The 14202-nt window shown below is 44.0% G+C and overlaps 1 protein-coding gene across 5 annotated transcripts in view; it reads left to right on the plus strand.

The window, feature by feature from the left end:
- Positions 1–14202, plus strand: part of cep112 (centrosomal protein 112) — a 516124-nt gene that overhangs the window by 213336 nt on the left and 288586 nt on the right. For all 5 annotated transcript variants that reach the window (XM_070857896.1, XM_070857897.1, XM_070857899.1 and 2 more), the window contains 2 exons: positions 1925–2054; positions 2677–2769. In XM_070857896.1, the coding sequence (XP_070713997.1) occupies positions 1925–2054; positions 2677–2769 (223 nt within the window). The remainder of the gene's footprint in view (positions 1–1924; positions 2055–2676; positions 2770–14202) is intronic.

The following is a 14202-nucleotide window of genomic DNA, read 5'->3' on the forward strand; positions in this document are numbered from 1 at the left end:
TACATAAAATTCCTATCAGCTGGATATTCTGTACATTTTACTTTCCCTTTAACAGTTTCCCTACATGATGATATATAGAGCACTAATCCACTGCAGATTAAAATCCTGTAATCTCTTAATAATGACACCAAAATGTAATCACTTAGTGGTAATGCTATCGGGACATTTTTCAGCTGCTAACCAAAGTGTAGGTACTGCTGCAGATATGTAGAGTGAATTTGTTTACATATATATAATTTATATATATATATATATGTGTATGTATGTATGTGCGTGTGTATAAAAAAAATCTAATTTTGAATGTATCTTTTTTTTAAACAATTGAGTTCCGTTTACACTTTTAATAGAGTTTCCACTATATTATACTAAATGTGTATTGAGTTTTATTGCAATATTAAAATCCTTTTTATATCACAACAATAACAGTTTCCAAACAAATCTAATCTCTGTCTGCATGTCATTCACTGCTTAAATTTACTTTCATTGATTCTGGTCTATTACTATATATCTGATGTATACATGCCATTCAATAACTTAGCAAAAATCTGTGAAATAAACAGTATTTAAGATGCTAATGAGTCACACAGTAGGTTATCACTTCAGCTGTGGCCTCTGGCATCTCCACAGCCCAGCTTTTATCCTCAGGCTTTGGTAAGCCATACGTGTGTTAGATGGGGAAAACATTTACAGCATTGTGTTTCAAGGCTATTCAGATGACATTTCGAATCAAAATTAATTTGCTTTGTCATAGTTTATCACATCATTTACAAAAGGATATACTTGCACTGGAGGCAGTTCAGAGAAGGTTCATGAGGTTGATTCCGGAGATGAAGGGGTTGACTTAGGGGAAAGGTTGAGTAGGTTGGGCCTCTACTCATTGGAATTCAGAAGAATGAGAGGTGATCTTATCGAAACGTATAGGATTTTGAGGGGGCTTGACAAGGTGGATGCAGAGAGGATGTTTCCACTGATGGGGGAGACTAGAACTAGAGGGCATGATCTTAGAATAAGGGGCCGCCCATTTAAAACGACGAGGAGAAATTTCTTCTCTGAGGGTTGTAAATCTCTGAAATTCGCTGCCTCAGAGAGCTGTGGAAGCTGGGACATTGAATAAATTTAAGACAGAAATAGACAGTTTCTTAAATGATAAGGGGTTATGGAGAGCGGGTGGGGAAGTGGAGCTGAGTCCATGATCAGATCAGCCATGATCCTATTGAATGGCGGAGCAGGCTCGAGGGGCCGTATGGCCTACTCCTGTTCCTATTTCTTATGTTCCTATTTGACCCCCAAGATGTGAAGCAGCCTCCTAAGAGCTGAACGGCGCATAATCATTCAAAACCATTCTCGTTACAGCTTGTCTTTAAAAGTAGTAAACCAGCCAGTAGCATGGCAAATGAATGTTACATAAACTCACCGAGGTTTCACTCCTTATTCAGTAATAAAAGTATTGCTAAAACCTATTGGTGATCAAGCAGTACAGGTTGAACCTCTCTTATCCGGCACCATCGGGGCCTGGCCTGTTCTGGATAAGGGATTTTGCCGGATGAGGGGAGGTCACGTTAAATTGGATGGTACAGGTACTAAGCAAGGGGATTTCGGGGCTGGCTGGCTTGAGGCTGGAAGTGCGGCAGAGAGATCGGGGTGGGGGGGTGGGGAGGGGTGGTGGATCACGGGGTCAGGCCAGCAATTGGGGGAGTCAGCAGCAAGGAAGGACTTCAATTTGTTCATGTCGGAGCGGCTGGGAATGGTGCCAAACGAGGGGTGGTGCAGGATAAGGGAGATTTAACCTGTACCATGTTGGTCATTAACAATATTCCAGAGAGAAAGGTTTAAAACCTGGCATTGATTAAAGGTAAGCTTGCTGTCAGAAATGGACCCTGAAGACCATTAGAACTTTGTAATAATTTTTTTCTTGGCCCCTCAGATACAACTCCCTTCAGAAAGAAAAGCAGCAAGAGTTGGAGGACCATGAGAAAACTGTAAGGCAAATGCAAAATAAATATGATTCTGAGCTCAACTACATAAAGCAGGAGCATGCACACTCAGCAGCCAAGGTTAGTATGTAGGTACAGCAGGAAGGCCAATGGAATCTTGGCTTTTATTGCAAAGGGGATGGAGTATAAAAGCAAGGAAGTCTTGCTACAGTTATACAGGGTATTGGTGAGGCCACACCTGGAATACTGCATGCAGTTTTGGTTTCCATATTTAACCAATAAGGGGTTATGGGGAGGGAAGTGGACCTGAATCCATGATTGGATCAGCCATGATTGTATCAGCCATGATTGTATTAAATGGTGGAGCAGGTTCGAGGGGCCGTATGACCTACTCCTGCTCCTATTTCTTATGTATACAGAGACCACCACCATCCTTGCCATACATGTGTATATAAAGTAACACCATCCATTCATTTAAGCGACAGAGTGTTTGACATGTAAAAATCTCTGACTTTTTCATGTGCGGAATCGAATACTGGAATATTTTGCATGTCTCAATTTGGTAAAATCTTTGCAACAGAGTTGTGCCTCACAACACATCAAATTATCTTTTACAATAATGTTGTCTTCTGTGGAGACAGTTCTCCTGCATTCTGAGTTTGAGTATTGTGCAGAACTATTCTATGAGCCTTCATTATTAAGCTCACTGTTGTTTTTCCTTTTTGTAATCTGCTTGCATCAGGGAGCCGATGTTATTGAAGAACTGGAGCAGAATATTTTCCAGCTGAAGAAAGAACTGCAGGAAAGTGAGCACCAGAGACAGCAACAGCTAAGGGTAGGTTCTCAAAAGGCGGGAGATGGGGAGGGTGATCACGCAGGTAGTTATGTGTACATTCATAAAAGTTTCACTAAAACTTGTGTTGTTGTGCTCATTAGCAACTGATGACAATCTGAATCCAAAAACATGTTCAACTGAAATTATTTGCATTTATTTAGTTCGTCCCTCTGCCAGTTTTATTGGAGATGGTGTCATATTGTAGAAGCCCAATACTTGTGTGTAAAACGCATGTACTTTTAGTTTTGTTTGTCTTAAATTGTTGAATACGTCATTAAATGAAGCCCTGCAAAAGAAATTCGCAAATGGATAAATTTCAACCACATTTAAGCATAATAGTAACATTTCTTGGAAAACTAGAAATATACTTCAACCATACAGCACATTGAGCTATTTAACCTTGAAAAGTAAATGGATAGGTCGAGATATGAGAGTGGTGTTGTAAGGCCCAATTTACATTTACATAGTGTATTTTATCTTGGATCTCCAAGTCAGTCAAAGGTTGAAATACATTAACGGTTCAATTTTCCCCAGTGATTTGCACCGTTTTTATGGCACGCGCCGCTTTTTCTGACCTAAATTTAAAAATCCAAGTTTCCCCAAAGTTTGTGCGCCGGCGTAACTCAGTTAGCTACAATATTTTAGGTTAGTTTTTTTTTTGCGCATATTCCCAATTATGCAAGTTTGGCCAACCTACATTTTTCCTAGGATGGCGGATGTGACCACTCCCAAAAAATCTTCTGGGCACTTAAGAAAAACCAGCGCACATCAAAAAATCGGCGCAGAACGACGCCGTTGTTTTTAGGCGAAGTTTTGGAGGGAGTCAAGAACGCGTTAAATATGTATCATGAAGCTTCGTCTTTTCAAACTTAAAACACAGAAAATGGAAGTTTAATGCAATTCTTTAATTTGGGATTGTTTTCGAAGCGCCACGCCACCACCGAATGTCTCCAAACCAGGCTCGAGGGTCGAAGCGTCGGCCGGCAGAATCGGTCCCTTGCCAGGACACAAAGGGGTGGGGTGGGGGGGGTGGAAGCCGAACTGAGGGGATGAGAACCCATACACTATGCAGCAGCGTCAAATGAAGCCCGCGGGGGAGGGTCCCAATGTTAGTAAGCCTATTGCACATGCTCAGACCTGGGTGTGGTCCATACTTTGGCATCGACCTTGGGGAGAGAGACAACAAAGAAGCTTGTCCTGCTGTTTTGAGCTTCTTGCAAAGGTACAATTTAATCATGGGGGCAATACTGACAATTCCATACCTCATGCAACCCTTCTGCATGATGGTGCTGAGGAGAAGACAATTGATTCGACATCATCGCTTGAACCTCAGAGCACGTAGGATGATGGGCAGGAGGCCTTACCCACGTCGGGTATATCGAGACAGGCGTTCATATCTGCACCTGTGTGAGAAGGCTGCGTTTCTGCAAAGAAGTTGTAACCGAGATAACTGAGATAGTAAAAGCAGACCTGCAACTGAGAAGCGTCAAGAGACCGCATTGCGGCACTGGAGCTGCGGGTGGATTCACTCTGGAGCATCCACGATGCTGAGAATGACGTGAATAGCGAGTTGGTCTTACCGCAGGAAAAGGGTACACAGCCAGATAGGGAATGGATGACCAACAGGAAGAGCAGTGCAAGGAAGGTAGTGCAGGGGTCCCCTGCGGTCATCCCCCTGCAAAACAGATACACCGCTTTGGGTACTGTTGGGGGGGGGGGGGGGGGGGGAATGACTCACCAGGAGAGGGCAGCAGCAGCCAAATTCATGGCACCGTGAGTGGCTCTGCTGCACAGGAGGGCAGGAAAAAGAGTGGGAGAGCTATAGTGGAAGGGGATTCTATTGTAAGGGGAATAGATAGACGTTTCTGTGGCCGCAATCGAGACTCCAGGATGGTATGTTGCCTCCCTGGTGCCAAGGGTCAAGCATGTCTCGGAGGAGGTGCAGGGCATTCTGAAAAGGGAGGGTGAACAGCCAATTGTCATGGTACATGTAGGTACCAACGATATAGGTTAAAAAAAAAAAAGGGATGAGGTCCTACAAGATGAATTTAGGGAGGTTGGAGCTAAATTAAAAAATGGGACCTCAAAAGTAGTAATCTCAGGATTGCTACCAGTGTCACGTACTAGTCAGAGTAGGAATCGTAGGATAGCTCAGATGAATACGTGGCTTGAGGAGTGGTGTAGCAGGGAGGGATTCAAATTCCTGCGACATTGGAACTGGTTCTGGGAGAGGTGGGACCAGTACAAACCGGACGGTCTGCACTTGGGCAGGACCGGAACCAATATCCTAGGGGGAGTATTTGCTAGTGCTGTTGGGGAGGAGTTAAACGAACATGGCAGGGGGATGGGAACCTATGCAGGGAGACAGAGGGAAGTAGAATGGGGGCAGAAGCAAAAGATAGAAAGAAGAAAAGTAAAAGTGGAGGGCAGAGTAACCTAAGGCAAAAAGCAAAATGGGTCACATTACAGCAAAATTCTAAAGGGGCAAAGTGTGTTAGAAAGATAAGCCTGAAGGCTCTGTGCCTCAATGCGAGGAGTATTCGGAATAAGGTGGATGAATTAACTGCGCAGATAGCAGATAATGGGTATGATGTAATTGGCAAAACGGAGACATGGCTCCACGGTGACCAAGGCTGGGAACTCAACATCCAGGGGTATTCAACATTTAGGAAGGATCGACAGAAAGGAAAAGGAGGCGGGGTGGCATTGCTGGTTAAAGAGGAAATTAATACAATAGTAAGAAAGGACATTGCTTGGATGATGTGGAATCGGTATAGGTGGAGCTGCGGAATACCAAGGGGCAGAAAACGCTAGTGGGAGTTGTGTACAGACCACCAAACAGTAGTAGTAAGATTGGGGACAGCATCAAACAAGAAATTAGAGATGCATGCAATAAAGGTACAGCAGTTATCATGGGCGACTTTAATCTACATATTGATTGGGCTAACCAAACTGGTAACAATGCGGTGGAGGAGGATTTCCTGGAGTGTATTCGGGATGGTTTTCTCGACCAATATGTCGTGGAACCGGGGAGCTGGCCATCCTAGACTGGGTGATGTGCAATGAGAAAGGACTAATTAGCAATCTTGTTGTGCGAGACCCCTTGGGGAAGAGTGACCATAACATGGCAGAGTTCTTTATTAGGATGGAGAGTGACACAGTTAATTCAGACACTAGGGTCCTGAACTTAAGGAAAGGTAACTTCGATGGTTTGAGGCATGAATTGGCTAGAATAGACTGGCAAATGATACTTAAAGGGTTGATGGTGGATAGGCAATGGCATCATTTAAAGATCACATGGATGAACTTCAGCAATTGTACATCCCTGTCTGGAGTAAAAATAAAACGGGGAAGGTGGCTCAACCGTGGCTAACAAGGGAAATTAAGGATAGTGTTAAATCCAAAGAAGAGGCATATAAATGGGCCAGAAAAAGCAGCAAACCTGAGGACTGGGAGAAATTTAGAATTCAGCAGAGGAGGACAAAGGGTTTAATTAAGAGGAGGAAAATAGAGTACGAGAAGAAGCTTACTGGGAACATAAAAACTGACTGCAAAAGCTTCGATAGATATGTGAAGAGAAAAAGATTAGTGAAGACAAACGTAGGTCCCTTGCATTCGGATTCGGTGAATTTATAATGGGGAACAAAGAAATGGCAGACCATATGAACAAATACTTCGGTTCTGTCTTCACGAAGGAAGACACAAATAACCTTCTGGAAGTACTAGGGGACTGAGGATCTAGTGAGAAGGAGGAACTGAAAGATATCCTTATGAGGTGGGAAATTGTGTTAGGGAAATTGATGGGATTGAAGGCCGATAAATCCCCGGGGCCTGATAGTCTGCATCCCAGAGTACTTAAGGAAGTGGCCCTAGAAATAGTGGGTGCATTGGTGATCATTTTCCAACATCGACTCGGGATCAATTCCTATGGATTGGCGGGTAGCTAATGTAACACCACCTTATTCCCTTATTACATTAATGTAATTCCCTTATTAGTTAAAAATCTATCTATCTGTGACTTGAATACATTCAATGAGCTAGCCTCAACTGCTTCCTTGGGCAGAGAATTCCACAGATTCACAATCCTTTGGGAGAAGAAATTCCTTCTCAACTCGGTTTTAAATTGGCTCCCCCGTATTTTGAGGCTGTGCCCCCTAGTTCTAGTCTCCCCGACCAGTGGAAACAACCTCTCCGCCTCTATCTTGTCTATCCCTTTCATTATTTTAAATGTTTCTATAAGATCACCCCTCATCTTTCTGAACTCCAACGAGTAAAGACCCAGTCTTCTCAATCTATCATCATAATGTAACCCCCTCATCTCCGGAATCAGCCTAGTGAATCGTCTCTGTACCCCCTCCAAAGCCAGTATATCCTTCCTTAAGTAAGGCGACCAAAACTGCACGCAGTACTCTAGGTGCGGCCTCACCAATACCCTGTACAGTTGCAGCAGGACCTCCCTGCTTTTGTACTCCATCCCTCTCGCAATGAAGGCCAACATTCCATTCGCCTTCCTGATTACCTGCTGCACCTGCAAACTAACTTTTTGGGATTCATGCACAAGGAACCCCAGGTCCCTCTGCACCGCAGCATGTTGTAATTTCTCCCCATTCAAATAGTATTCCCTTTTTTTGTTTTTTTTCCCCAAGGTGGATGACCTCACACTTTCCGACATTGTATTCCATCTGCCAAACCTTAGCCCATTCGCTTAACCTATCTAAATCTCTTTGCAGCCTCTCTGTGTCCTCTACACAACCCGCTTTCCCATTAATCTTTGTGTCATCTGCAAATTTTGTTACACTACACTCTGTCCCCTCTTCCAGATCATCTATGTATATTGTAAACAGTTATGGTCCCAGCACCGATCCCTGTGGCACACCACTAACCACCGATTTCCAACCCGAAAAGGACCCATTTATCCCGACTCTCTGCTTTCTGTTAGCCAGCCAATTCTCGATCCATGCTAATACATTTCCTCTGACTCCGCGTACCTCTATCTTCTGCAGTAACCTTTTGTGTGGCACCTTATCGAATGCCTTTTGAAAATCTAAATACACCACATCCATCGGTACACCTCTATCCACCATGCTCGTTATATCCTCAAAGAATTCCAGTAAATTAGTTAAACATGATTTCCCCTTCATGAATCCATGCTGCGTCTGCTTGATTGCACTATTCCTATCTAGATGTCCCGCTATTTCTTCCTTAATGATAGTTTCAAGCATAGTTTGAAGCTTGGCTAGCCCGCGCTGGCCAGACTGGAATTTGCAGAACTTACCCCCTCCCTCGAGTGTGGGCTCAGCTTGTGCAGTGGTGGTTGCTTTTTGCCAGGCAGGACCCATCAAAGCAGTGACCCTCTCTTGCAAGGTTGCCAGTGGGTGCAGATTTGCTGAGCCCCCTCCTGTTCGAGTTCTTTCCCTTTTGTTGTGTGCCACCTTCCTCTGCATAGATGAAAACATAACTTTTTAGAGAGGGTGTCTTTCTGCTGGGTGGGACATATACAGATGGTCACATATACAATTGCAATTCCAGTGAATAAATTAAAGTATTACTGACACTAACTACTTGACCAAGGTCCTGCCACTTCTTTTTGCACAGGCCTCCAGACCTCGGGGTGGTCACCATTGCACCATGAAACTTTTATATGACCTCTGCTGCTGTCCAGCTCGTGCCATCTGGCCTCAATTACAGTAACCAGTGCCTCCACTTCATCCTGTAAGAAGTTCTTGGTCCTTGCGCCTCGTTGCATCTTGTAGTGCAGGTCTGATTTTTTTCAATGAGAATTAAAGTTCTCACACACTACTGGCTCTTTAAAAATGGCCGAATGCAGACCGGGAGCTGTACTGGGCATGCGCGCCCATAGCAATCATCTCAAAAACGTCCTGTTTTTTCGCGCGTGCACAGAAAGGGTGGGCATCGTTTTTTCGGCGCAGACATTAGGTTCCATCTCCCGAAGCTAAAGGACAGGTTGCGGTGGCAATTTCAAGAAATAGAACGGGGAAACTTGCTACTTCTTTTTTTGGTGTAGTCGGGGCCAGAAAAAAACGGGCATAACTCTTGCAGTACGCCAAAAAACGGCACTGTGGAAAATTGAGCCCTAAGTATGTAATATAGGTACTGCATTCTGATTGAAAACAATTCAGCGAAATGTGCTGAAATTCTTCAGTAAAAGATCTAACATCTGTTTTATGTTAATCTGCTTGTCATTGTTGAGTTTAAAATCATCATATACTTTTCTGTTTTCTTTGCTTTAATGTTGTATTTGACTGTTCAATTTTGTGATTTATGAAAATACACCTGGCCATATTAAGCTGACTTTAACATCCAAACATGTTTGTGAAGAGTAGAATGGTCTTGTAATCTGCTTTCTAGATTTATAAATGACCAATATGATATCTGTGTTGCTGGGCCATAAAGACCTAAACAATGAATGCCGTAGAAATGATCCACGCAGACTAGAAGTATTTCACTGCACTAGAATTATAAACGTTTTTTTACATGACTCCTGTGGTAAGGCTCCTGATTGTTCTTCTGTGAGGGTACAGATGGCTGGATGAGGACAGACTAAGGCCCGGCTTTGATGACCCCCTGGTTAAATAACCAGCTGATACTGACTTATTGTGGTAAACTATTCCTTCTCGACCTGTCTGTAGCCTTTTTACCTCTTTCCTCCTTTTAAGATACTTCTAAAGCTTACCTCTCATATTTCCTAATATCGCCTTATGTGGCTCCATGTCACATTTTGTTTTGATAACGTTCCCGTGAAGACTGTGGGACATTTTACAACTTTAAAGGCACCATATAAATGCAAGTTGCTGTTACTATCTTGGCTCACGTGAAAGATTAGCCACTTGGGAGAAGTGTAGGAGGCCTGGTGACTCAATGTCTACAGAAAACAGGGAGGGTGGGCAGAATATAGGGTGGGATAATGTGTGTTGATGGAATGTATGTTTTATGCAGAATCTAGCTTTTGTAATTTACTTTCAGTATTTTTGATGTGCAGTGATACATTTATGACAACTTGAGCAGGGCTCACCCAAACCCATGCTACAGAAACTCATGGACCTGACAGAGATGGTAGACAAGATATTTGAGTTTATTTTATGCACACTAAGAGGCTTGTGAAAATCTTTTACTCCTTCTGTTTGCCTATTTATGTTTACGTTGTGAAAATTACATAATGTTTGTATATTCAGTAGAATCTTTTTTCATTTTTTTCGCAAACTCCAAAAAAATAATCTTACCAAACCTAGAGCGCATTTTGATTCAGATATTGTAATAACACAATAATAAACAATAATTAGACCTAATTGTGCATAGATCAGACATGTTCAAAATGCAACTCATGGGTCACATGCAGCCTCTGAGGCATAAAATGGAGTATAATGTTTGAAAGTGTGAGGTCATGCACTTTGGCAGAAAAAATCAAAGAGCAAGTTATTATTTAAATGGAGAAAGATTGCAAAGTGCCACAGTACAGCGGGACCTGGGAGTACTTGTGCATGAAACACAAAAGGATAGTATGCAGGTACAGCAAGTGATCAGGAAGGCCAATGGTATCTTGGCCTTTATTGCAAAGGGGATGGAGTATAAAAGCAGGGAAGTCTTGCTACAGCTATATAAGGTATTGGTGAGGCCACACCTGGAATACTGCGTGCAGTTTTGGTTTCCGTATTTACGAAAGGATATACTTGCTTTGGAGGCAGTTCAGAGAAGGTTCACTAGCTTGATTCTGGGGATGAGTGGGGTTGACTTATGAGGAAAGGTTGAATAGGTTGGGCCTCTACTCATTGGAATTTAGAAGAATGAGAGGTGATCTTATGCAGAGAGGATGTTTCCACTGATGGGTGAAACTAGAACTAGAGGGCATGATCTTAGAATAAGGGGCCGCCCATTTAAAACAGAGATGAGGAGAAATGTCTTCTCTCAGAGGGTTGTAAATCTGTGGAATTCGCTGCCTCAGAGAGCTGTGGAAGTTGGGACATTGAATAAATTTAAGACAGAAATAGACAGTTTCTTAAATGATATGGGGTTATGGGGAGCGGACAGGAAAGTGAAGCTGAGTCCATGATTTAATCAGCCCATGAAGTTATTGAATGGCGGAGCAGGCTTGAGGGGCCGTATGACCGACACCTGTTATTTCCTCTGTTCTTATAACTGTCTGGGCCATGAAGGCAGGTAACTCAATCCCATTAGCCTTCATTTGGTATTTGCCAGTTGATCCTGTTTGAATTCTGCGGACTTGGAGGTTTGGAAAGGGCTATTCATGGTGCATCATTGGTAGGCAAATCCTAATCAGGGCACCAAGATTTGTTAATCAGCAACTTGAGATGTGTGCAAACCATTGGGAGATGGATTTAAGGTGCATTATGTGTGGACCCCAAGGCTGCAGCCTGTATAACTCAGGAACACATAAAGCTTAGACACACCTGAAGCAGAGAGATATTGGCTGGATGTTGAAGGAAGATGGGAAAAAATACAGGCTATAAATTTACCTCAGATCACTGGCACCGGATCCTTAGCGGTATTCCGGCGGTTGCGTCTTTTGAACCGCCGGAATAGCGCTGGTGTGCGCTCCTGTGGTTTTCTGCTCTTCGATGTCGGCGGTGTCGCAGCGTTCCGATAGCGGACGGCGGCGGAGGCCCAAAACTCGGCGATCTGCTTACCTTACTAAAGGCAAGCAGAACCACTGTACAAAACGGCCAGAAAACCTCCTCTGTGCATGCGCAGAGAAGCTGAGACAGCACTGGACAGCTTCAAACTGCAGAGGTGGGTGGATGTCAGTGAGAGAGCAGCTGTGAAAGGATTTTGAGGAGTACATTCAGTATATTGAGTACAGTTACAATTAATTTGATAATATATATATAATTTATGATAATACTTATTAAAAAATAATACATAATTATTTAAATTCATATATATATATATATATAAATAAATATCAAGAACATGGAAAATCAAGCCATGGAAGTGGAGAGGCAGTTAGATGGGAGGAAGAGGGCCACTCGTTTCTCAGAAGAAACCCAGGAGTAATTGGTGGATGAAGTGGAGGCCCGCTGGGTGGGTGACGAAAACCTGCAACGTGCATATCAACGGTTATGACGAGAGATCGCTGAGGCGGTGTCCTCCGTCGTGCCCGTGATGCGGGGGCCGAACCAGTGCCGCAAACGGTGGAATGACGTCGTTGGGTCTGCGAGAGTAAGTAAGAACTTTGATCATGCATTGACAAATTACTCTTAAGTAGTGCCATGTTTTATTATGTTGTCAAGCTTGGTGACATTTTTTATTACCCATCATCGATCTCATATTATGTTAGTCCTCTGTATTTTCATGTGTTCAGCATGCAACACTTGCGTGCTAACAGAACTTAAATGGTGCATTCGTTGACGAAAAGACTGGGGACGATTAATTGGGGATGTGTACCTATATATGTGTATGTATGTATGTATGTATGTGTGTGTTCTGTATTAGTGGCTGTCAAATTAGTTCACACATTTTTTGTCACCTTTGCAGAAAAAATTAGCCGGTAACAGGGCGGAGCTCCGCAAAACGGGCAGTGGTCCGTCGGAGACTATTCCTCTGATGGACCTCGAGTAACGCGCTGCAGCCCTGACGGGAGCGTATGATGGCACCACTATATGTGTTCGTGCCGAACCAGTTCTCCCAGAGGGTAAGTCTGCAGTCATGTAATTCAATCTTGTGGCAATATAATGTAGACCGTAAGGTAAAGCTGGGAGCAAGAAATGTTAGTGACATGATTTATTGGTTGATCACATTCTGCCACTTGGAAATCAAACTGTTTGGGACTGAAGTTTTGTTATGTCATGTACTTTCTCTATACTTTGCTTATGATAGTTTCATGTAATGATTCTTGGTAAAAAAATGTTTGTTCTCCACATAATCCTGCGCAAATTGAATTGCTCTGATGTTACCTCTGACCCCTCCCCTCCCCTGTCTCCGACCTTTAATGTTATGTTTTTACAGTTGCACAGGTGAAGCCGTCTGCTCCTCCCAGAGAGGAGTCATTGCAGGGAAGACCAAATGAAGAGATGGTGGTGCAGGAGATCACTCCTCAACGCGTTGTAACAGTGGTGGTGCAGGAGGAGAGAGGGGTGGCGGGACTTCAAGGGTCGTTTCTACCTGTGGCCCACCGGTTCCTCATCGGAATCCTTTGTTGGATTCCGGCCCGAGGAAGGGGGACCAAGCGGATTGCAATAGTACACACCGACCCCCGTGGTGAATCCACGGCGACTGATCCGCCAAAGTGGGAATGCTGCGTGACAGGCAGATGTGAGGCTGGACTTGGTGGGACTGTCCAGGATGAGCATCGACTTGATTCGAGAGTTCCTTCAGGCCATTGCTGGGTTGTCCGAAAACATCGCGGCTTTAGCAGCCCGTCCACCGGAGGACATGGCGGAGCTGATTGCCGTGGTGAGGGAGAACACCCAGACCGTCAATGCCAATGCGGCAATCGACGGTCGTGGGATATGGCACTGCACCCCAAGGTGCTATACCACCAATGGTGACAGCACCTAATCGTCGGCAGGAAACAGTTTCTTCTGATTTCGAAGATGGGTCCTCAGCACCTCCATCTTCTCCAGAACCCCCAAACAAAGTGCTGCCCCCCGCCCCCCCGAGCAGACACGCTCGAGGTGCTGTGCTGGTGCACAACATACTGGTCCCGACATGGGCAGGGCCAGGGGTATTGATAGCGAGAGGAGGAGGAGGGGGTCAGGGCCAAAGGTAATGGGGGGGATTGGGGAGGAAAGGCATTGGGGAAAGGTGGCCGCAGGTAGAATTGTGGGAGGGTGCAGGGGTGTTTTGAGTGTTGTTTATACTGTTGTTGTTGCTGCTGTTTGTTCATTATGTTTTTTTTGAAAACTTTTCATTCAGAACATTTATGTTATTTTATTACATTGTTAAAGTTTAATACAAATTACAAATTTTATATAACATTTCATTCAACGAAACCATTGTTGTATTATGTCTCACTCACTTCTGGGAAGAGGAAAATATATCCCATATGACAACTTTTTTGAATCACAACTTAAATGTGTGGTTCCCGATGTCCCTTGTAAATTCATACCTCATCTTGGATGACCTAGACCCAACTGACTGGGGTTTTCTTCAGTCTTATGAACATCACGTAACTGTCTAAGCCACTCACAATGCAACAGCTCCACCAACCTGTGAGCATCCTCACAAGTGCATACATTATAGTTGTGACACCTGCTACAGTTGAATAGCCCCACGACCACACTATCAAGCCATGTGAAGAATGGTTACTTGGATGAGGCCCCAGTGTGTGGACACAACCCCAACCCCCTCCGCCGCCCCCGCCCCCAGCCCCGCTACAGCCAGCATCAGTAAAGGGGAGGTCGGAAGGAGAAAATTTCCAGCAAATAATTCATGGTCAGCAATGAATAGCTCAGTGGG

This window comes from Pristiophorus japonicus, chromosome 16, assembly GCF_044704955.1.
Source record: "Pristiophorus japonicus isolate sPriJap1 chromosome 16, sPriJap1.hap1, whole genome shotgun sequence".
In the NCBI taxonomy this organism is placed as follows: Eukaryota; Metazoa; Chordata; class Chondrichthyes; family Pristiophoridae; genus Pristiophorus; species Pristiophorus japonicus.